At 34.2% G+C, this 23,330-nt stretch overlaps 3 protein-coding genes across 5 annotated transcripts in view; 2 read left to right on the top strand and 1 right to left on the bottom strand.

Annotated features, from left to right (window-relative positions):
• Nucleotides 1-544, top strand: part of LOC134248288 (mutS protein homolog 4-like) — a 24,215-nt gene extending 23,671 nt beyond the window's left edge. The window contains exons 18-19 of the mRNA XM_062730700.1: nucleotides 1-48; nucleotides 226-544. The exon at nucleotides 1-48 is cut by the window's left edge and continues 41 nt beyond it. Of these exons, the coding sequence (XP_062586684.1) occupies nucleotides 1-48; nucleotides 226-396 (219 nt within the window). The 3' untranslated portion in view covers nucleotides 397-544. The remainder of the gene's footprint in view (nucleotides 49-225) is intronic.
• A 74-nt stretch (nucleotides 545-618) lies between these two features.
• On the bottom strand, nucleotides 619-19,415 carry LOC134248287 (E3 ubiquitin-protein ligase CCNB1IP1-like). Its single transcript, XM_062730699.1, has 11 exons — nucleotides 19,277-19,415; nucleotides 18,917-18,932; nucleotides 18,682-18,741; nucleotides 18,302-18,372; nucleotides 17,965-18,039; nucleotides 17,190-17,304; nucleotides 15,139-15,159; nucleotides 1,561-1,652; nucleotides 1,114-1,244; nucleotides 960-1,021; nucleotides 619-858 (listed from the first exon to the last, which is right to left on the bottom strand). Exons 1-11 carry the CDS (start codon nucleotides 19,337-19,339, stop codon nucleotides 725-727), a joined length of 840 nt encoding a protein of 279 aa, XP_062586683.1. The 5' UTR covers nucleotides 19,340-19,415; the 3' UTR covers nucleotides 619-724.
• LOC134248286 (RAB6-interacting golgin-like) lies at nucleotides 15,811-23,040 on the top strand. Of its 3 annotated transcripts, XM_062730696.1 has the most exons (7): nucleotides 15,811-15,999; nucleotides 16,599-17,093; nucleotides 19,868-19,978; nucleotides 21,068-21,173; nucleotides 21,578-21,679; nucleotides 21,865-22,005; nucleotides 22,357-23,040. In XM_062730696.1, the coding sequence occupies exons 2-7, from the start codon at nucleotides 16,613-16,615 to the stop codon at nucleotides 22,973-22,975; spliced, it is 1,560 nt and encodes a 519-aa protein (XP_062586680.1). In that variant the 5' UTR covers nucleotides 15,811-15,999; nucleotides 16,599-16,612; the 3' UTR covers nucleotides 22,976-23,040. The 3 variants fall into 3 exon arrangements, with proteins under 3 accessions (XP_062586680.1, XP_062586681.1, XP_062586682.1); XM_062730697.1 differs by lacking the exons at nucleotides 15,811-15,999; nucleotides 16,599-17,093 and adding an exon at nucleotides 19,500-19,649; XM_062730698.1 differs by lacking the exons at nucleotides 15,811-15,999; nucleotides 16,599-17,093 and adding an exon at nucleotides 19,513-19,634.
• The last annotated feature ends 290 nt before the right edge of the window (nucleotides 23,041-23,330 follow it).

Below are 23,330 nucleotides of genomic sequence, written 5' to 3'. Positions count from 1 at the left end.
ATTCAGAAAGCTAAAAGTTTGGCTTCTTCAATTTCTTCTAAAAAGGGGGTATGTTTTACATATTTTTTTTAAAAAATTCTTGCCCTCATGCCCCCAACCCCTCAGCTTAGACTAGATTCTTATTTTTAAGTGCATACTGAATATATTTTAATTAAACCAAGTACATGTAGTACTTTGCTGAGTAATATATAAATACAAGTTTCTTTCTCTCTCATATTTTTCCAGAGACAACCTGAAGTTGACAAGGAAACGAAGGAAAAGAGAATCATTTTTAAACTCTCTGGACGATTGGTTCAGTTGTCACGAAACTCGAAACTCAACAAAGAGGACTTGAAATCTTACTTAAAGAGCTTAAAAATGCAGTATAGGACAGACACAAAATCTCTAGAGGAATGATTGTTTTTAGAAAGTGGTGTTTTTAAATGAGTGCTTGTCAAACGATTTGTTCAAATTAAATTTCCAAGCTTTTTCTTTCTTGAAGATAAGTAAAGCTTATCAAATGCAAAAAATAAAATATCATTGAGAAAAGACAATTTGTTTAATGTCTGACAATGTTTCATGCTCCATTATGTGAAGAGAACGGGATTATCGCAGAGCAATCAACTGCTGAATTTTTTTCAAAAGAAAAAAATCATTTTTAAAACAAGATGAGATTTATTTCTGTAAAATTCAGTACTTTGCATTCTTCATGTCATGCAGACAGGTGTTACCAATATACAATGGGTCAGTGAGAAGGGAAGTCTAGATCCAACGGATTTCTGTTCTGCCTCTGCTGCTCCCTACTTTTCTTATTCTGTTGATGGTTTCCATTTTGTTTGAAGATTGGAGTATCTGTTATCCGGAATGTAAAGGGCACTTCTGTTGAAAGGCAAAAAACATTGCAAAATTCACAAATAAATCTATTTTGAATAATATTCAAATATCAGTATCCTTCCAAATAAATATTGACATGCACTTACCACGACCAGTTTCTGGAGAGTTTCTCTTACTGTTTGAAATGCTACCTAAAGAAGTACTTGCACTAATGCCTGAGAAAAAGAGAAGTGTTTTTAATATAGAAAAAAATTTAAGTAAATATACATTTTTTTCAATAATGGTATATTAACTGGACACCTGCCTTGATCTGAGCCGATTGGCATTGTGAAGTTAGCAAGAGGATTCCAGGCCTTGCCACTGCTTACAGCATCACCACCTTCAAAAGTGGATGGAGTTATGCACTTTCTTTTTAAGGCATCAAACAATGACTGAAAGCAAAATTATAGTAGTCAGCTCAAAACATCACTCATCTCAGTAACAAAAATTGCATCGATGTAACATTAAGGAATGCAGCTGTTTCAATTCAATCTAATCTACAATTCAACAGATTTATTTTCGTAAAATGCCTATGAAAAAATCGGAACAGAAACTTCTGCAGTGGAGCTAGAAACCAGAAATTGTAAACAATATGGAAATTAAGAGAACAGATTTAGTTTTAAGAACGCAGGAAGATGAAGTAAATTAAGTGTAAAGAAAAGAAAATCCTAAAACAAGGCAAGAATAAGCCTCTTGAAATCATTTTACCTGTAATTTTTGATATTGTCGATTTTTCTCTACAACTTTCTCGCTAGCTTCATTATACTTTTTCTTAAAACTCTCCAAATCTTTTTTGGTTGCTGAAAGTTAAATACAAACAGTATTGATTGTGTAAGATATCTTCTTTGATGAAAAAAAAAATGTAAATCACTTAATTTTAGCGACATCATATTTTCACGAGTTTATTCTCCACTTTTTCTTAGCGAGACAAAACTTTACAACTTGTGGCTTTCACTCTTTTTTCTCTTAAGAAACACTAGTATGCGCGAGTCATTCGGTATTTGACTTAATGATATATTGTTTTGTCACCAACCACCTCGTTTTAAAAATTGTTCCTTCGTAGAGCATGTTCTTGCATATCGAATCAACTAAGAGATATAAACTCCGTATGCAGGTGATGAAAGTATATTGCTGCATAAGTAAGGGAGGTTGACGATTGAAAAGTCGTCAGGTTTATCAAATTTTTGTTGTTATGTTACCATTAACGTCTTTCTCTTGTAAAATCTAAAATTGAAACACATGTATCGGACTCTGATATCATCAATTTCAAGCTCATTGGAATCTTTACTCATATGAAGACGCCTTCTGGAATATACCATGTCGACATTATGAATGGAAATTACATTCAATTTGTTAATTGAAAGTACGTCGTCGGTTTAGCTAAATGTCGATTTGAAAGCCATAGCAAGGGTTCTCTTTTTCTCTATTAAATGTTTTTAATAAATTCAGCTTCATATGAATAAAACATAAGTGATTAAGTCTCCTAATAACAGGGTGCAATTAGTACCAGTGGGGATTCTAACAGATTGTTGGAAGATATTGTCTCAAAATTATATGTCAGTTTTGAATACTTTTAATACTAATATCCAAAAGAACCAAAATGAACTTCAACTACCATGTATATATTGGATTTCAATACTTCATAAGAATCCTTACAAAGATACATAGTGGGTTCCAGTAAATGTTCAACCAAGCATCTTTCTTTGTGTATAAAAAAGGCAAAAACCATCACGTTGGAAGACGTCACGGAGAAATAAAATTTAGTTTTGCATTTGAGAAACCTCTACTACAAACTTTGAAATTTTACATAAACCAGGAAATATTTGAAAAATAAGCAACGGTTTGGTATAAAATGGAAAACGCAATATTTTGAGTAATTAAGATTTGGAATCGGAAGATATATGGTCTGCAAAGAAACAGGTCATAGTTAAAAATTTTGTGAAAAGGGTTAGGAACGCCTTGGAACGTTTTTTTGTTTTGTTTTTTTTACGAATGGAGAATACGCTACAAACTGTGTATGAAATTAAAAGGCAGAGTAATTTTGAGAAACTATATTGACGTTTTATTTGACTTTACAATGTTGGTTAACCGTGCTCCGAGGTTTCAAATCATATTGATTTGAAAATTTGCTAACGTGAGTTCTAATTACTCAAATGGTATAAAATTTCACAATTCGACAGAATAAATGTTTTATTTACGAAAACGTGATAATAATATAACGATGGGAAGCATTGTCTAGTAGACTTATTTTTCGAATGGCCCTCGTACATTCATCCCCTGCATACGGAGTATATATATCTCAGTTGGTTGGATACGCAAGAGCATGCTCTACGTATGAACATTTTCTTAAACGAGGTAAACAATTAAAAAATAAGTTGATGAAATAAGAACACCAGCAGTCTCGTTTAAAGTCATCATTTCGTAAGTTCTATGGTCGTTACAATGACCAATTTATCGTTGAGTCAAATGCTGACTTGTGTTTTTCATACTAATTGTTCATGTATTATTTATACACTGAGTTGACGAAGGATTTTTCCGTTGTTTCCCGATCATGACAAGGAGCATACTGCGGGTGTGACCTGTCGGCAGGGGATGCTCACTTCTCCATGTACCTGATCCCACTTCTGATGTTTTGGAGGTCCATGTTTGCTTTGCTCCTATTTTGTACTGCTATATGTACTTTTGATCTTGAATACTATTCGCTACCTCTATATAATTCAAACTACACTCGTTCCCATTGAAAAGTTAAAATGGTTAAGGAAAAGGTTAAGGAAAGTCTATATTTGGACTTCCCCTGCCGACTGGTCACACTGCCGTGTTCTCCCTGCCATGATCGGGAAATAACGGAAAAAGCCGTCGACAGATCAGTTTATAAATAATGGACTAACAATTAATATGAAAAACGCCAGTCAGCATTTGACTGAATGAATGATAAATTGTATTTGTCGACAAGGTCATTGTATCGACCATAGAACTTACGAAATGATGACTTAAAACGAGACTGCTGATCTTCTTATTTCATCAACTTGTTTGTTAATAATGTACCTTGTTTTAAAAATTAATAATACGTAGAGCATGCTCTTGCGTATCGAATCACTGAGATATATAAACTCCGTATGCAGGTGATGAAGGTATATTGCTGCATAAGTAAGGAAATTGACGATATAAATGTTTGCCATTAACGTCTTTTTCAAGTAAATTATTAGAGTATGACACAGATGTGTCAGACTCTGTCATGAAGACCTAACTCTTGATTTACATAGATACAGTAATTAAAAACTAAATATTGAAGACCTTAAGTTAAATCATTAATTTTAAAAAGACCAAAGTTAAAGGAACCACGATCTTTTAAACTGGCGTCATAATTTTATAAACATGATTTCTGTGAATTTGACACGTTGTCAAAATGGATTATAAATGCATCAGATGTACAAATGTATGTTAAAATCTCGAGATTGAGTAGCAAAACGAAAACCAACAGTTTCCTTCTGTGTTCAGTAATTTAGAAGTGAAAAAAGAATTAGATTACATGATCAATATATACTGGTCCCTGCTGACAAAGCAAGTAACAATATTTTCTTTGTAAGGCTCATTATTTAAATTATACCCGCACTTTCGAAAGAAAGTTCGGGTATATTGTTGTTACTCATGTCCGTCCGTCCGTCCGTCTGTCACACTTTTCTTCCCTGAACTCCTCCTACATTTTTCACAGTAGCTTAATCATCCTTTGGGAGATGGTTGGGGGTGTCATGTAGATGTGCAGTAAGGTTTCGGAATTTTGATTTTGCCCCGGGGGATCAAATGGGGGTCGAAAAATGACGTTTTTTATACAAAAAGCCCCTTCTTCCCTGAACTCCTTCTACATTTTACTCAGCAGCCTAATCATCTTTTGAGAGATGGTTGGTGGTGTCATGTAGATGTGCAGTAAGGTTTCGGAATTTTGATTTTGCACCGGGGGATCAAATGGGGGTCGAAAAATGACGTTTTTTATACAAAAAGCCCCTTCTTCCCTGAACTCCTTCTACATTTTACTCAGCAGCCTAATCATCTTTTGAGAGATGGTTGGTGGTGTCATGTAGATGTGCAGTAAGGTTTCGGAATTTTGATTTTGCCCCGGGGGATCAAATGGGGGTCGAAAAATGACGTTTTTTATACAAAAAGCCCCTTCTTCCCTGAACTCCTTCTACATTTTACTCAGCAGCCTAATCATCTTTTGAGAGATGGTTGGTGGTGTCATGTAGATGTGCAGTAAGGTTTCGGAATTTTGATTTTGCCCCGGGGGATCAAATGGGGGTCGAAAAATGATGTTTTTTATACAAAAAGCCCCTTCTTCCCTGAACTCCTTCTACATTTTACTCAGCAGCCTAATCATCTTTTGAGAGATGGTTGGTGGTGTCATGTAGATGTGCAGTAAGGTTTCGGAATTTTGATTTTGCCCCAGGGGATCAAATGGGGGTCGAAAAATGACGTTTTTTATACAAAAAGCCCCTTCTTCTCTGAACTCCTTCTATATTTTACTCAGCAGCCTAATCATCTTTTGAGAGATGGTTGATGGTGTCATGTAGATGTGCAGTAAGGTTTCGGAATTTTGATTTTGCCCCGGGGGATCAAATGGGGGTCGAAAAATGACGTTTTTTTTATACAAAAAGCCCCTTCTTCCCTGAACTCCTTCTACATTTTACTCAGCAGCCTTATCATATTTTAAGAGATGGTTGGTGGTGTCATGAAGATGTGCAGTAAGGTTTCGGAATTTTCATTTTGCCCGGGGGGTGGGGGGGATGGGGATCAAATCGAGGTAGAATTTTTATATATTTTTTTTTTTTACATATATTTGACATGTTTAATCACTCTGCTTTCAAGAACTTCCCTAATATCTTATGCTGCAATAGCTTTAAACCATGATCATTTAGAAAATGAATGGTTTGTTTTGTGTATGTGTAAAATGGTTTCAAAATTTGAATTTTCATATGGATGGCAAAAAGGGGCTGGAATAATATTGCACCTCCCTAACCCTGGTGGTCATGATTTGTACAAACTTGAATCTACACCTCTTGAGAATATTTCCATATTAATCATGCTCTTGGTGTTCCTGAAAAGAAGAACTTTAAAGATGTGTTTCCTTTTATTCCTAAATAAAACTTTGATCCCTAATTGTGGCCTGACCCTAGCCTGAGGTGATGATTTGAAAAACTAGAAATATGTCTATAGGACATGAATGTCCTGTCAGATGTGTATTACTAATGGTACATTAAACAAGAGGCCCATGGGCCACATCGCTCACCTGAGTACTGAAGCTAAGAAAAAGTAGAAATTGGTTTATAATTGAAAAGTTAAAATCCAAAAGTAATCCCATGATCAATCATGGATTTGCTTTTCTTCAAAGAATTTTCCATACATTTCTATGTAAAACTTTGGTCGGCCATTTTGGCCCCGCCCTACCCCCTGGGGTCATGATTTGTACAAATTTTTGAATCTACACTACCTGAAGATGCTTCCATTTAAATATGATGAATTATGGATTTGTCATTCTTGAGAAGAAGATTTTTAAAGAATTTTCCCATAAATTTCTATGTAAAACTTTGGTCGGCCTTTTTGGCCCCGCCCTACCCCCAGGGTCATGATTTGAACAAACTTGAATCTTCACTACCTGAGGATGCTTCCATATAAATTTGATGAATTATGGCTTTGTCATTCTTGAGAAGAAGATTTTTAAAGAATTTTCCTATATATTTCTATGTAAAACTTTGATCAGCCATTTTGGCCCTGCCCTACCCCCGGGGGTCATGATTTGAACAAACTTGAATCTACACTATCTGAGGATGTTACTCCATAAGTTTCATCTTTCCTGGCACAGTGGTTCTTGAGAAGAAGATTTTTAAAGAGTTTTCCAATATATTTCTATATAAAACTTTAGTCGGCCATTTTGGCCCTGCCCTACCCCCGGGGGTCATGATTTGAACACATTTGAATATTCACTACCTGAGGATGTTAACCCATAAGTTTCATCTTTCCTGGCATAGTGGTTCTTGAGAAGAAGATTTTTAAAACATGCCACCAAATTTTCATTAATTCCCAATTATCTCCCCTTGAATGAGGGCATGGCCCTTCATTTGAAAAAACTTGAATCCCCTTCACCCAAGGATGCTTTGTGGCAAGTTTGGTTGAAATGGCCCAGTGGTTCTTGAGAAGAAGTCGAAAATGTGAAAAGTTTACAGACAGCTAAACAGACAGCCGGACGCCGGACAAAATATGATCAGAAAAGCTCACTTGAGCCTTCAGCTCAGGTGAGCTAAAAACTAAAAACTAAAATTTGTATTTGTGTATAAAGTTTGATGAAAATATCTTAAACAGTTTTTTTTTCAAACTAAAATATAAATAAATTGGATATAGATAATAAATTCTCATCAAATTATGTATAAGTGCATGTTAAACATAAAAATGTCTTAAATTATTTCTTAAAAACTAAGCAAAATACATATTAAAGAGGAGGGAGGTCAAGGTCACAGGAATGTGCAAGATGAAGTTTTTGATGCAGCTGAATAGCTCTCACTAATACATATTAGCTTATTATGTTTGATAAAAATATCTTTAATGATTTAATAAAAGTGAGCTTAACACTTTGTTTTAAGAAAAGAGAAGTCAAAGGAAAGGTTGTGGTCAAAATGTTGTTCTAGCTGAAAAGTTTACATCAGTGTGAATTTACTATTATCAAATGAATTTTGATAAAAATATAATTAATGGTTTATTTGAAACTTAGATAAACACATATTTTAAAAAGTGAGGTCAAGGTCAAAAGAAAATTCAAGGTCAAAATAAGTTAATGCAATAATAGCTCTCATCAGTATGTATTAGCATATGAAGTTTGATTAATATATCTTGAACTGTTTATTCAAAACTGATCTAGTCTAAGACAGTGAGGTCAAGATCACAGGAAATGTCAAGGTAAAAAAGAGTGAAGCATTGTAAAGCTTTAATTGCTTACATCAGTATGTATCATCATGTGAAGTTTCATTACACAACTTGAATCATTATGGTTTCTCTAAAATAAAGCTAAACACTAATTTTAAGAAAAGTTAAGTAAAGGTCAAAGGAAAGTAAAGGTAAACAAGATGTGTTTGTGAAACACTATGTGCCCGGCGGAAACAAAGTTCAAAAAATCTATTTTTAGCATATTGGTCACAGTCAAGGTCACAAGGTCACTGGCCGTGGTGTCATTTGAAAGAACTTAATCAGTGGAGTACGCATCCCGAATATGAAGTCCCTATCTACTATGGTTTAAAAGTTATGGCCAAAAGTGTAAAAAGCTATTCTTAGCAAATAGGTCACAGTCAAGGTCATTGACCATGGTGTCATTTGAAAGAATTTAATCAGTGGAGTATGCATCCTAAATATGAAGTTCCTATCTCCTATGGTAAAAAAGTTATGGCAAAAAGTGTAAAAAGCTATTTTTAGCATCTAGGTCAAGGTCACAAGGTCATTGACCATGGTGTCATCTGAAAGAACTTAATCAGTGGAGTATGCATCCCAAATATGAGGTTCCTATCTCCTATGGTTCAAAAGTTATGGCAAAAAGTGTAAAAAGCTTTTTTTAGCATATAAGTCACAGTCAAGGTCACAAGATCATTGACCTTGTTGTCAACTGAAAGGGCTTTATTAGAGGAGTATGCATACCAAATATAAAGTCCCTATCTCCTATGGTTAAAGAGTTATGACAAACAGTGGAAAAAGCTATTTTTAGCATATAGGTCACAGTCAAGGTCACAAGGTCATTGACCTTGATGTAATTTGAAAGGACTTTAATAGTGGAGTATGCATACCAAATATGAAGTCTCTATCTCTTATTGTTCAAAAGTTATGGCCAAAGTTAAAGTTGACAACAGACAAACAGACAAACAGATAAACAGACAAACAGACAGGACAAAAACAATATATGCCCGGGATCTATCGATCCGGGCGCATAAAAAATATTGCCACAGTTGGATAGTTTACATCAGTATATGCATCAGCATATGAACTTTGATAAAATATCTAGAAAGTAATTTCTTTGAGCTCGATGGAAAGACAGATGGAAGGGTGGAGGACGGACATGACAAAAACTAATACATGTATTCCTAATCATGGCGTAGCATAAAAAACTTGAATATACATTATATGAGGATGATTCCATATCAAGATTATAGATGCAAATTCAAAGAATTTTGGTCCTTTGCTTTCTGTGTTTAAGTGAATGGGATGCCATAATTTATGGCAGATTGTGTATCAAATATGCATCCCTATCATATGTCACTTTATGAAAATTAGGTCAAAGGGGGGAAATCATCGCATGCTCGAAATATTTTGTTGCAGGTAAAGTACATGTCAAATATGAAAGACCCATCTCTTTTCAATCAAAAGTTATATATATATAAATATATAATATAATATTTTTGAAAAGTAGGTTAAACTTCTACGTCAAGATCAGAAAGTCAAAAGTCATGATATATTTAGAAAAGTCTTTTCACATGTAATATACATGTATAATTTAAATGCCATATCTTTTCTCTTTCAAAATGATTAATTTAAAATGTTATTTTTTGGAAAGTAGGTAAAATTTTGAGGTCAAGGTCTCACTTGGGTTAAAAAATCATAGTACATTTAGAAAGTTTTGTGGTAATGTACATGTGAAATATGAAAGCCCTATCTCATATTATTCAAAAGTTATGATCAAGGTTAAATTTATTGTGACAGATGCACATACTGTCTCTATGATCTCTTGATCTCTATGTTGTTAAATAACAACAAAAGAGATGTTAATAAACTGGTAAACTGGTCAAAGATGGCCAGACTGACAGACAAATAAGATTTATTATTACCTAACTTACTATCTAAATTATAATTAGGCATTTTGAACTGTTTCACGGTTTACTTTATGTTTTTGCGTGATCATGAAACAGTGAACTGTTGACCGGTCCACAGAATGAACTGTTGACTGGTTAAAGCGTCATTGTGATATTCAAGCGTTTTGATGATCACGACATCACTATTTACCTGCTCTATAATGAATTAAATTTAAACAAAACACACAAACAATAAATTTATTAAGTATTACTTTAAAATAAAAATATTAATTTAGTCTTTATATTATGTATTCATGCAGCTAATTAATAGACAAGTATGTGAATAAACAATTGTGAAAACTTTTTATTGATTGTTTGTGTACTTTTATTCCAATTTAATTAATTATATAGTAGGTTAGGTAATAAAACACTTATTCAATGACTACTCGGTGAAACAGTCAAACTGTTGTCCCTCAGTAGTACGTGGGGGAGACCTGGGAAACTGTTGCCCTTGGCCTTCGGCCTTGGGCAACAGTTTCCCAGGTCTCCCCCACTACCTAGGGACAACAGTTTGACTGTTTACCTCGTAGTCATTAAATAAGTGTATAATGTTCCCTCCCTTTCCCCCAAAACGGGGGACAATAATGCCCTTGCTGTTCTTGAGAAGAAGATTTATGATGGAAAAAATCCCCTACATATTTCTTAACGCAAATCAATATTGTGTTTTTATGTCATTTAATTGTTTGTTTGTTGTTAAACATCCCTCTCAGGAATTTTTCACTCAAATGGAGACACCCCCACTTGAAAAATAATGAGGACAAGTTGGATTTGAGGTCAACATTCATTTTAGGAGTTTTCAACCATTAAGACGTAAAGAGACAGGAACTCGATCCTTCCCTTCACCCCATCCCAGACCCCTGTTTATATTCATGACATGTATGCAAACTACTGCTTGTTTTACATTTTTAAAAAAATATGTTAATAGCCTATATACAAATACTTTAATGTGGTCCATCTCTTTGAATGATTTTCATTCCTAATTCTAGGAGGATAGGTTGATGAATGAAATGTCAAGCAATCTTATCATTGATGCACTTTTATTTCATTTAATGCAGTCATATTGTGAACATTTCCAGTTAGAATCATTAGGAGAGTGGGGATGACCTCCAGGGGGTTCAAAACCTTTATACCATTAAATTTACATAACATAATAACACAAAAAGCGCAAAATTATGTATTGTCAAATGGAAAAAGTTTCCTACTATTTAGGAGTCAGATGATCATTTGCCATTACTGTTTACAGGGACTGGAAGTGTATCTTGAGATCCCCCCCCCCCCCGAATTTGCAGCAGGACTATAATATAAAAAAGACTGGATGCCCTCCACCCTAGAAAACAGACACCACCATAACTTCTCCTTTTATTTGCTTCTCAGAAAATTCTGGTCTGGAAGTCCCCCCTCCCTCTCAGAAAAAAATTCTGTATTTTGTAACTGAATGTAACGTCGATAACGGGCGATAACTCTTTAGAATGTGAAATTCGTCTTATTGCAGCATCGGATGACCTTTGATCCTTTAAACTTTAACCTAACAGTTGCATTTCAGACTATTTTACCCAAATCTATACCAAAACGTGTACTTACCGACTGCCATAGCTCCAACTTCATGAAATATAATCCAATTAAACACAAAATAATTCCAACTGACATACATGCAATGATGTGTACACAACACTAGGCCTAGTACTGCACGTGCAGTGCTATCTAAAAATGATAATGGTAAAACTAGTACTTAAGTTAGGTACGTGACGCAAGCCCAATGTGATGCAGGTCTTCAGATACATTTACAGTATAAGAACAAATTTAAAATTATTATTTACAAAAGATGTTTTATCTTAACTTTGCCATCTAGGCCTATTTCCAAAAACAGGAAAATAGGGTGTGTTTGCGCGTGTGTGTGTTGATGGGAGAAGGGTGGGGGTTGACTAAATTGATTGGGTATAAATGGTATATGGCAGCTTTCAAGGTGTTTCTGCCTAATCAAGTATAAAAAAAAGTTTGTACATTTTGGAAAAAATCATCAAAAACGCTTTAAACTAATTTGAATAATATTTGTTGTTGATCTATATGAGAAAATAGATTTAAAAAGTTCCAATTATGGGCCAAAAATTTACCCCCCCCCCCTTGTTTCAAACCTAATTTACATCATTAATTGAATTCTGTTGTTTAATTTCAGACTGGTAATGAATTATGAATATGAAATACATGTACCTATAAGATCGAGGCCCATGGTGACGGGTCACATGTTCACTTGAGAATATTATGCTCAATTTGATGAATACATGGAGGCCCTATTATGTAAATTATTAAATTATATTGACTTTTTCTTTGGTAAAGCCTAATTTTAGAGGAGTGTGCATTTAGAGGCAAACACCTTAGTGCGGGTATTACTGTCTCATGACGGCATCTAGTTGTATTTTAGAGGTACTTTGATTTAATTCTACTCATGATAGTCCACTTATATAAGCAGTCTTGTTTAAAGTCATCATTTTGTAAGTTCTATGGTCGATATAATGATCTTGTCAGCAAATACAATTTATCATTAAGTCAAGTGCTGACTGACATTTTTCATACAGATTGTTAGGCCATTATTTACACACCGAGTTGTCCACGTATTTTTTCCGCTTTTTTCCGATCATGACAAGGAGCAAACGGCGGATGTGACCGGTCGGCAGGGGATGCTCACTTCTCCATGGCACCAGACCCACCTCTGATGTTTTGGAGGTCCGTGTTTGCTTCGCTCCTATTTTGTAATTTTAATGGACATTTGAGCTAGAATATTGTTCTTTATCTCCACATACGGTATTCCATTACACATATAGTCTCCTTTCTAAGGAGCAAATTCTTCAAAATCATGTCAGTTTTGATTTTTTTTTAAATATCACCAACAAACAACATAAATTTGAATTACTTTAAACTATGAAAAATTATCATGGGTAAAAACACATTACTTTGAGAATTCTGAGATATTTTGTGAGCATTTTCAATTAGCCAACGCCTGATTTTTAGAACCTGAGGATCAGAGTACCTTAAAACACACATTATTATTGTACAAACGAGTATTCTTAAATTGATTAAGTGCTTCAGTTTCTTATTGACAATATCTATGTGATTTTTGAAAACCAAGACTTCCAACAATCTCTTGGAATTATTTGTACATTGTACATTCATATGAAGCACGATTTGTTCAAAATCTTGTACGTGAAAAGAAGAGAACACTTACTGTGTCCTTCAATTCGGCATTTTGATATATCGACAACGTATTGTCAATAAACAATGGTTATTTCAATCTTTGTTGATACCACACATATATATCCCGATAAAGTTAAAATAAAAGATTCCTCGAAGTCTAAGACATCTGTTACATATTTAGTTATTTTACTTGAAAAAGGTGTTAATGGAAATCAAACAACCAAGCTTTATGATAAACGTGAGATGACTTTAATTTTTCAATCGTCAACTTCCATTAGTTATGCAGCAATTTACTTTCATCACCCGCATACGGGATTTATATCTCTCCGTTGATTCGATATGCAAATTCATGCTCTACGTATGAACAATTTCTAAAATGAGGTAGGTTATTGACAGGCATGTTGATGAAACAAGAATATCAGCAGTCTCGTTTAAAGTCATCATTTCGCAAGTTCTATGGTCGATATAATGACCTTGAAAGCAAAAACAATTTATCATGAAGTCAAATGCTGACTGACTTTTTCATACAATTTTAGACCATTATTTGCACACTGAATTGTCAACATATTTTCCCATTATTCCCACGATCAAGACAAGGAGCACATAGCGGTCGTGACCGGTCTGCAAGGGGTGCTCGCTCCTCCATGGTACCTGATCCCACCTCTGATATTTTCATTATTTTGGAAGTTCGTGTTTGCTCAGTTCCAAATTTGTATTGTTTCAAGGACTGTTTTTCTCGAATACTTTTCGTTTCATCCTAAAATTTTCTTTTCTTTTTTGCGTTTTTTTTTCTGTTGCAAAATCATCATTAATTGTCATCAATTGCTTAAAATAACATATATCTGCTCACAGATATTGTAAGTCACCTGAATGTCAGTATATTTCCATCACAATTTAATTCTGTAAACTCTTTAAACAAGTTTTACATGCATACATCAAATATAAATTAAATAATCATTAAAGCAAAAAAAAAATCCCACATCTTGTGAGAAGGTAAAAATAGCTGAAGATAGACAAATACTACTAGTACATATATACTGAGTAGTATTAATGAATAGAAAATCATGTCTTGTCTAGCGTTGATGGTGGTTTGAGTCCGCATTGTCATTTGACAGAAATGTTCAGCTGTTGATTCCTAAAAGCAAGGTCAAATCAAGGACAAGGGGAACTCAAGTGGGAAAAAAGTGAAACAGTTGATATATATGTGTACGAACCAATTAAAATTAGCGTTCCGAAAGCCGATTTCACTTACTGTGCTAACTGTCGAGACAAAAGCTGCAAAGTCTAAATCACAGCCGGGTGTGTTATGACAACGAAAGGAACAGAACCCTGTTTCTCTTTTTCGCTGATTAGACTCAGGCTCTACTTTCCCGCGAAAAAAAACCTGCTTTCCCCAACAAATCATACTTCTTTTCCGAGAATATATTTTTACATGCAACTCTTCCATCAGTCTGGGAGTTGTGATTGTGACTTAACCTACTTTTTCTATGCTGCAATCATGGTAAGAAACATCGACATTCATTTATTTAAGATTTTGGCTTTCTCTGCGGGCATCGTTTTTTAAACATTGGTTCATCGCAAAAATTTCCTTGACAAGTCACTTTCAAAAAATTATAGCCATCACCGACCAGATTACGCCAATTTTATCCCACTGTGAGTTCATTCATTTGTTCATACTACCACTGACATAAGAACGCTCGTAGTCAATCATGTCATTATACCGGAAATCAGCAGTAGACAGTGACCTAGTGCTGGATATCCGAGGCTATTGGATAAGCGTGGAATATCAAAACAAAATTTCACAACAATCGCGAAAAAGCAGACAGGTGACTAAAATAAAATCGAGAAAAGCAGGGTGATTGACCGGAATTAAAGGTTAAAGTTTAGTTCAAATCGGACACATCAGAAGCCATGCAGCTCAAAATGACCTAAATGCTGATGTTTGACAGAGATTATACAAATAAAAACATAGGTTTCTTTATATATTTATTTACCGATCATAATAATTATTTTCTTTTTCCAAAGGCATTATGGGCAATGCCTCTTCCATCTTCTTAAAGCAGTTAATATTTTCATGTATAAAAAAAATCACTTTTCTTCATTGTTTAAAATATTTTTATGCAAGTATAAATGGGTATATATGCACCTTATTCGAGGTATGTAAAACTTACCTGCCCTATTATTCATTATATAAATTCTCCCTGCCTTTTAATGGGCTTACCTGTAAGTTGCAATTTTAGCGCTGTGTCGGAGGTTAAGAAAAACAAATAAAGGAGAAAAAAGTTTCGAACTGTTTTGCGGAAAATCACATATCACTTCAACAATGTACAAACGTTTGTTGAATTGCATACATGTACTTAATCGATAGAAGTTATGCATATTAACGATATTGATTTTGGGAGCTATGTGATTGTCTCGTCTTTATCGTCACAAGTTCGTTCTGTCGTCTGCACCTGTTATCTTGTCGTCTGTCCAACATAGGTACTTGTGATAATCTATCTGTCAGCCCCTGGGCTTTAAACGCTGAATTACAAGGCAGGATAAACATTGTGTTAAGATCTATATTTAGCCCATCGACCTCTCGCTGCCACAGTGCAATGTACACAGAGCTTTCAGCTTGTCAACTTATCACATTTCCCATAGCTGACAGACCATGTGACTCAGTGCTAATTCAGGGGCGCAATACAGGGAAAATTAAACAGATTGCCTTTGATTAGCAAAGGCTTAATGGGCTTATAGTGGTCATTAAATATGTGTATTACTATGTATTTATAAGTACTTTTAAGATCGTTGTTTAGAATTTTAACTCACGAATTTAATAGTTACTTGACGTTAATTAAAATGTCACACCCCTGCAAAGCCTCAGTTCGGCACACATTATCGCTGTAAGCCTTGTGCTTGTAGAACAACCTGTGTGACCACAGAGTCAAGCGTGTATCTTGTATACATTTTCCAGTCTCTAAACCATTAATTTAACAACAGAGATTTTTATTTCATAAATTCATTTACTGAATGTGACGAACTTATAACAAGTGTGTTAAGGTTACATCACCTGTGTGAAATATATACGCCTCAAGTTCAGGTAAGTCTTGTGCTATTGATTTTTTGGCAGGACAATAAACAGGTGTTCTTTGTGTGTTCTGTACACATGTGTAATGTTTATATGTCATTTTTATGGATGGGGATTTTATTTTTAATTAATACCAAGAGTACAAATAATTGTTTTTATTTGTGTTTTTTTTTAAATACTTGTTAACAATTAAACATGCATCTCTGTTATAAATGTAAGGTATCTTATTAATTAACATGATTAAAGGTTTTATTTTTGTATTTAGTTACAATTAAAATGTTTTTATGATGACTTTTTTAGCCTTTGAGTATAGGGGGAAGATAACTGAGATTCAGTGTTTGAATGAATGTTATGTTTAAAACAACAAATATTTTTAAAGGGGACAATAGCATTTAAATTTATATTACTACTTTGATTATTGAGTAAATTGAACAATACATAATATACTTCAATAAAATTTAATGTTTACATGTCAGTGTTAATTGAATTATTTTACCTTTGAAAAGATACAATATCTAACATTTATATAAACTAAAATATTAATATCAAGAATTAATTCAATACAATATTTCTATTTAAATCAAAAATCACTTATATAAACTTGTCTATAGGCAATGACTGGGGCATGGAAGGCAGTGCTACTAAGACACTGAGGACGCTACTAGAGCAGATGCAATCTGATCCTGCGGTCAGAGTCATGGCTAACAAGACACCCCCCAAATCCTCAGGGGAAGCCTTCCCCACCTTCCTGTATAAGATCGCCCCCATCCTCTCTGTCCAACAGTCCCCCTCAATGGTCCAGCCCTCATCATCCCCCCAAAACACCAGCACTGCTATCGTGACTACCATCCCCCCTAACGTGACCAGCCCTGGGGCCACAATGGTTCTGGAAGATATGGGACTAAGAAGAACACGGACCGTGATCCCTAACTCGGTCAAAGTTCAAATTGCTAAGGTAGCCAATCAGATTCCTAGAATGACACAGGGTGAGATTGCTCAGATGTTTGGAATTGACAGAACAACAGTATCAAAGATCCTAAAGCGACGAAGGGAGTACCTGGACCTGGGCCCAGAACCAGAAGCACCAAAAGCAAAGTATCTTTGTCGTAAGTATTGTGTTCTGTTATACCTCTCTCTCTTGCTAACTTTCTCACTCTCTCATGCTCTCCTTTGCTCTTTTGATTGCAACATGCTAAGGATACAGTTCAGTTCTGCTGAAGTCTGAGAAATGACTTGTTCATAATACTGCTCTAACTGGGCTGCCCTTTCTTTGGCTTTAGATCCTACATACTCTTGGTAGACTCTTTCTTGGTGTATCTGAAATTCAAATGAAGTTAGTAATAGTGAACAAAATAATGTTCACTAGTCTTAAATATATCACATGCTTAACATTAATTGATACATACTGACTGACTATGAAAAGTGAAAAATGTCATTGACTATCATGAGTGTCGATCAGAAGCAAATTGAAAGTGGGGTGGCTAAAAACCCCAATCTTCAATTCTTATATTATGTCTACCTTTGAAATAAAAGAGTGGGGGGGGCATCCAGTTCTGAAGTCTATGACTATTATATTATACTTTCATGTAAATTAATTGGTTGAATCTGATTTGTCAAGAAACATTTTACCAATTGAATAATGAAGCCACGCCCTCCAGCGTAGCAACAGTCAACATTGTTTGACGACAGGTGATACAAAAAAAAAATGTTGACTGCGCAGAATGTTATACTCATCTACATGCAATATTTATGTATTATACCACCTATAATACTCTGTATTGTAACAGATACCTGCAGTAATCCTGCTCACAGTGAGAAGGCTTATGGAATACATATTCATATATACATTCAAGATATTTATAAGTTACTGAAGAGAATATCAAATTTATATGTTCAAGTGTTCTGTAATAATTAAACAGTTAGAGAACAGCTATTGGGGGAAATTTTGTTCACCATTAAAACATGTAAACACATTACCTGGTAGGACCAAAATGACAGAGCTCTGGTACAGATCTCCATTATTATCTCAGGTCGCTTTCCTGCTAGCACCATCTAAAATATGCAACTGTACATGTAGAATATAGAACATACCCAATATCTCATCAAAATACATGTATATGTTTGATCTCTATTTTAAGACTAAGCCTTAAGTTTTAGGACAAGATATTGTCACAATTTTCCTGTATTAGTAATACATGTGTTATTCTACATACAGTGAAAAATTGCATTGATTATGATCTGCAATATGAGGTAATCTTTTGCACATTATTTAGTTTAAGTATCAGAAGCCAATGTCCACTGAATTTAGACTTACAGACTTGTATTTCTCAGTCGGGTTTACTTCAATCCTGATAATGTCAAGTTTGTCAGACAGGTCTGTGGAACCTATATAAAAAAAGACAGATAGCAAATGATGTGCAAAAGCAAAACACCTAAATAAATATAGGAAACCAATCCTTTCTGTCATATTTTTTTTTTTTGCATTTTGTAAATTACAATAGGGTATTGTCAAAACTGCAGTAGGATAAAGTTTCTTCAGATTATATGAAGGAACATTTGTATGCCTGCACTATAAGCTTATATTTCAAAAAACAATAGTATTTCATTTATTTATTCAATATTCATATGAGTATATGACATATGATATATTAAAAAGGTGTTTATAAGCCGTAAAAGTTATTTTAAAATACTTACAAGCTGGGCAAATATTGTTATTTTTAAACTCTCTGACTCCATCTTCATCACAGAATATGTCTTCCGGACTGTTAAGATTTACTTGAGAATTTAATTAGAGGTACTAGTAGGTATTATATTAGGGCCATACCACTGAAAGTATTTTCACCTGTCAAATTTGAAACATTTACAAGTCCTAAATGAAGCTTATCTTATAGTTTACAAACTTTACAATTAGTGCAGAGATGAAGGATACGTGAACAGGAAGTTATCTAAAAGAGAAAAAAAGTCAGATTATTTATTTATCAATAAACATTAAACTCTTTTGCAGTTAGCTGAAATAGATGTCAATAATTTCATATTTTTTTTTATATAAACAATCCCATCTCCCCTCAATGTTTAGCAGATCTATTTTTTCAAGTTACAAATTGCCAAGTCATTAGTGCTATCATACTTCAATTTTCATTTATACTCAAATATTTTCAATGATGTTTGAGATTTATTTATTTATTTATTTATTTATTTTTGCATTCGAGATTTGGTCAAATTAATGTCATAAACAGATAAACAATCGATAAAATAGCCCAATATTGATAATTTAATTAAATAAACAAACCCATGCAAAGGCCTCTACTCGTTTTCTGCACTTTTTATGATTGCACACCAACTCAGATTCCATATTTCTTTAAATTAAAACATTATCAGCGTACTATAAGTGTAGTGGTATCAAATAATGAAATGTTAATCACAATACGACAGCAACAATTTTAAAATCTTCTGCGAAAAGTAATGTCTACTTCAAATATAAACTTGTAAACGGTTGCTGTAGCATCGCGGAGACAAGCGTTTGTAAGACTATTTATAAAATGAAAGGAATGTGCATGAAAAGAGAAAAAAAGGTTACGTGTAAACGATGTCGGGTTGGGCTGGGTTCTCAGATGCTGAATTGAGAAAACTGAAAGAGAAGCCCACAAGCAAGTTGTCACCAGGTTGCTTTTTTATAATTCAAATTTTTACATGGTCTGCTTTTATGAATTTTTACTTTTATGCATAAAACTACATGTATTTTGCTCGAATTTACTCGATATGACCAACAATATAATAGACGTGCTGTAATGTTACTATCGTTATAGAAGAGAAAAATAGAGCTTGTGATACTTATTTCAGTATATTTGTCCTTACTTATATTATTATTTTTTAATGGCAGCGGCCCCAGAATCACGCTATGAAGCACTACCCGAACGGAGAGTTCCAAACATTTTATCAGCATCCAGAGCCAGAATGCAGAAGGATGCAGCAATTCAGAGTAGCCCTGCGGGTAAATCATTTCAAACATCCTAACTTTTTATCATTATAAAAATTGTATTACTCTTACTTTATGCAAATTAAATTGCATAAACATCCAAAGTATTAGCAGGGACATCACACGTGTTACAGTGTATTTTGTGTGAAGGTTCCTGGTGCTAGTATACTAGATTAATAGATTTATCTTGATTGCTAATATGAAAGAAACAACAAACAAATGAAAACCAAATAAAATAAAATTCTTACCCCAAAAATGAGAGGTATATGAGAATTCCTGTTGGGTAAGTTAACATTCCCAATCATTGACAACAGTAACAGTCACGTATTAATCTACAGAAAAATAGTAAGAAGTTCAACAGCATGATAAAGATTTGTTATTGTATCAATAAGATAACATGTACTAATTGTTAATTTATCTATTATACATATATTACATGGCTTAGAGGGCAGCATACCAGAATATTTGCCCCAAGGTGACAGGAAAGCCCTGGAGTGTTATGTCGCCCGATGCCAAAGGCAAATATACTGGTATTGCTGCCCGAGAATTAAGCCATGTAATATATGGTATATAACATTTTTAAACATTGAACCCTAATCGATTATCGAACATATTTATTGAATACTATGTACATATGTACGTTGAATATAATTCCGAAATATCCCGTCCTGTTTCATGGCAGAATGTTTTCAGTACACTGACACTTGCGTTGATAATCTTTGTTGTATTGAAGGATTTTTTTCTCCTCAAATTATCTAATTCCTCCGATTTCAAATAAACAAATCGCAGACGTTGTCCCGACTTTTTAATTTTCGCAGAACTGTTTACATTTGCTTAGCAACTGCCTCTGTGAATTTCAAACCCGACGTATTTAATATGCAGAATGATTGCACACGAGGGAACATAACTGTGTTCGGGAGGGCAATATAACTGTGTCTGGTGAAATATAACTATATCCGACGTGATTAAGCAGTTTTTCAGGGCATATGGATAAAAATATTATATTTGTGATATAATGGGAAAACTTCTTCAAAAATGTTATACAATATAGTGCGTATCATATATAAATTGTATACATGTAACTATATATGTCTGTATATACAGGTGGTAACAAAATTCCAAAACAGACTCAGGTGCCATCTCAGCAGCCAGAGGATCCTATAGAGATCAAGGAGGAGATAACTGAGATTGACGACACAGAGGCACTGTCGTAAGTAACCAGCCACAGAGTGAGTCTATCTGTCTTCATAGTCCTAAGTGTTATACAGAGCGTGTACCTGAACCCGGTCTGCATTAGAATTAAAATCATTTGATCCACTCCATTGGATTGATAAAGAGGGATTTGACCAAGCCTACACAGCTTATTTTAGCTCATATCCTTTGGGAAGTTGAAGGATAATGGAGAAAGAAATACAAAATGAATCCTTAGTTAATACATGTAAAATAGAGCCTTATTCTTTAATTCATACATTACAACAGAGGAATATTTTTCAAACAGAATTAACATTTATATTTCAGTTTTAACTATTTCAACAATTTGCCTGGGAATCATTCAGATTAATGACTCAAATGTACTTCTAGTCAAATATCTTGTCGTTTTCCTTGAATTTACAGGCGTGAGATGAATAATCTGGACAAGTTTCGTGATCAACAGAAGATGATAGAGGAGGCCAACAAACAACGAAAAGCTCTGCTTTCCAAAACCTTGACAGAAAGGTGACAATTTTTAAAAAATTCAATTGATCCTAAATCTCACAGAAAGTTATTCAATGCTTTTCAGCAGAAACATGTCTGGTCTTACAGACAATTTTGTGCTTCAGTTTGAAGCAAAATATAAATTATAGTTTACTTCCCTTGATATCTTTAAATCAGAATTACTTTAGAAATCTTTTTGTTTGTAGACAGAAGAAAGCACGTGAAGAGGCCCAGAAGTTGTCCCATATCCAGAAAGAAGTTCAGTTGCTGGACAATCGTCTATCTGCAGATGTTACACTGATCCGGAGTCGGATAGAATCAGCCAGCAAAGATTACATGGAGGCTCAGTAAGGGACATAATTTTAAATTGCTGTCTTTGTTGTGCTACAGGGTTTACAACAGATGCAACTTTGCAGGTTTTTTTACTTTGAATGAATTAAAATTGATAACCTTGAAAAATTGTTTAGTCATACAAAAAAAAAATCACCAAAAAATTATCTACCTTGCCTTGAACAGCATCTCAACCAATGAAATTTTAAAAAATCACATTTTGCATTTTCTACCAGGAACTAGTGCACAGTCAAAAGATTGTAAAAGACTTCAACTCTCTATAAAAAATAATTAAATCTAAACTATCATAAACTTAAAATATTGTTCTGTACACTGTATTATTCTGAAATGAATTGATTATTTTACAGGCGTCGATATGATAGGGCAGAAAGAGAATTCATCGAGGCAAAGATGGATCTGCAGAAGAAATCAGATTTGAAGGAACAATTGACAGAACATTTATATACAATTATACACCAAAATGAACTACGCAAGGCAGAGAAACTTTCGCAGCTTATGAATGAACTCCATGTGGAAATGGAGACAGAGGAGGAGGGAGTAAAACTTGCCACACTCCCTCCTCTGAGTGCATTTAATTCAGTCAGTCTCCCAGCACTGCAAAGAGGAAGATCCCAGGATTCAAGTCAAAATGGAGCGCCATCTACCAAAGAAAGTAATCACAAATCCACGCAATCAAGTGAAAATACTGCTATTAATTCCACTACTGGCCATATTGAGGAAACCAAAGATAGCACTGTTCATCTACCCGCTGCAGAATCTCATAATAATAAAGACAAAGTTGTAAATAACAGTAACTGTGCAAAGGGAGAACAAAGTGTTAACAAATCCTCTGTAAGTCTACAAACATCTGTTCAACAAGGGACTTCAGAAACAAAACTTGATGGTAAAATAAATACAGATAAACCTGTCCCTACATCGTGGACATTAGATGTGATAATCAAGCAAGAACCGGAGGATGTTGATTAAATAGTATTATGTCATATAACCATTTATCAATAAAAAATATCTGAAATAAAGTATGCAATTAGTAATACTGTACTTTCTTTGAAATATGATAAAGGTATAAAGTGTTGCTACATTTTTAATTGCTGAGGTAAATATTGGGAGGATCACTACAATATTTTAATGTACTGTAGATCACTATATTTTCGCGACACCTTATTTTCGCGACTTAACTATGTGGTATTTATAAGCGAGACAAAATTTTCGCGAGTTGTGGTTTCTGTTTTATATAAATATTAATAATACAAATATATGCGAGAATAAAATTTTCGCGAGCAGACAGACTCGCGTAATTACGCGAAAATATAGTTCTCGCGAA

This window comes from Saccostrea cucullata, unplaced genomic scaffold, assembly GCF_032062105.1.
Source record: "Saccostrea cucullata isolate Sc308-1 unplaced genomic scaffold, CSIRO_AGI_Scuc_v1 ctg1812, whole genome shotgun sequence".
NCBI classification, from domain to species: domain Eukaryota; kingdom Metazoa; phylum Mollusca; class Bivalvia; order Ostreida; family Ostreidae; genus Saccostrea; species Saccostrea cuccullata.
Note: the sequence above shows the minus strand (reverse complement) of the source record. Positions and strands in the feature narration are given on the sequence as shown.

Coding starts and splice junctions, on each gene's coding strand:
- LOC134248286 (XM_062730696.1), top strand. CDS start 16,613: ATGGAAGGCAGTGCTACTAAGACACTGAGGACGCTACTAGAGCAGATG. Junction 19,979..21,067: donor AATTCAGAGTAGCCCTGCGG/GTAAATCATTTC, acceptor CTGTATATACAG/GTGGTAACAAAATTCCAAAA. Junction 22,006..22,356: donor AAAGATTACATGGAGGCTCA/GTAAGGGACATA, acceptor ATTATTTTACAG/GCGTCGATATGATAGGGCAG.
- LOC134248287 (XM_062730699.1), bottom strand. CDS start 19,339: ATGGAATCTGAGTTGGTGTGCAATCATAAAAAGTGCAGAAAACGAGTA. Junction 18,373..18,681: donor TAACAATATTTGCCCAGCTT/GTAAGTATTTTA, acceptor TTTTTTATATAG/GTTCCACAGACCTGTCTGAC. Junction 18,040..18,301: donor CGACTGAGAAATACAAGTCT/GTAAGTCTAAAT, acceptor TGCATATTTTAG/ATGGTGCTAGCAGGAAAGCG.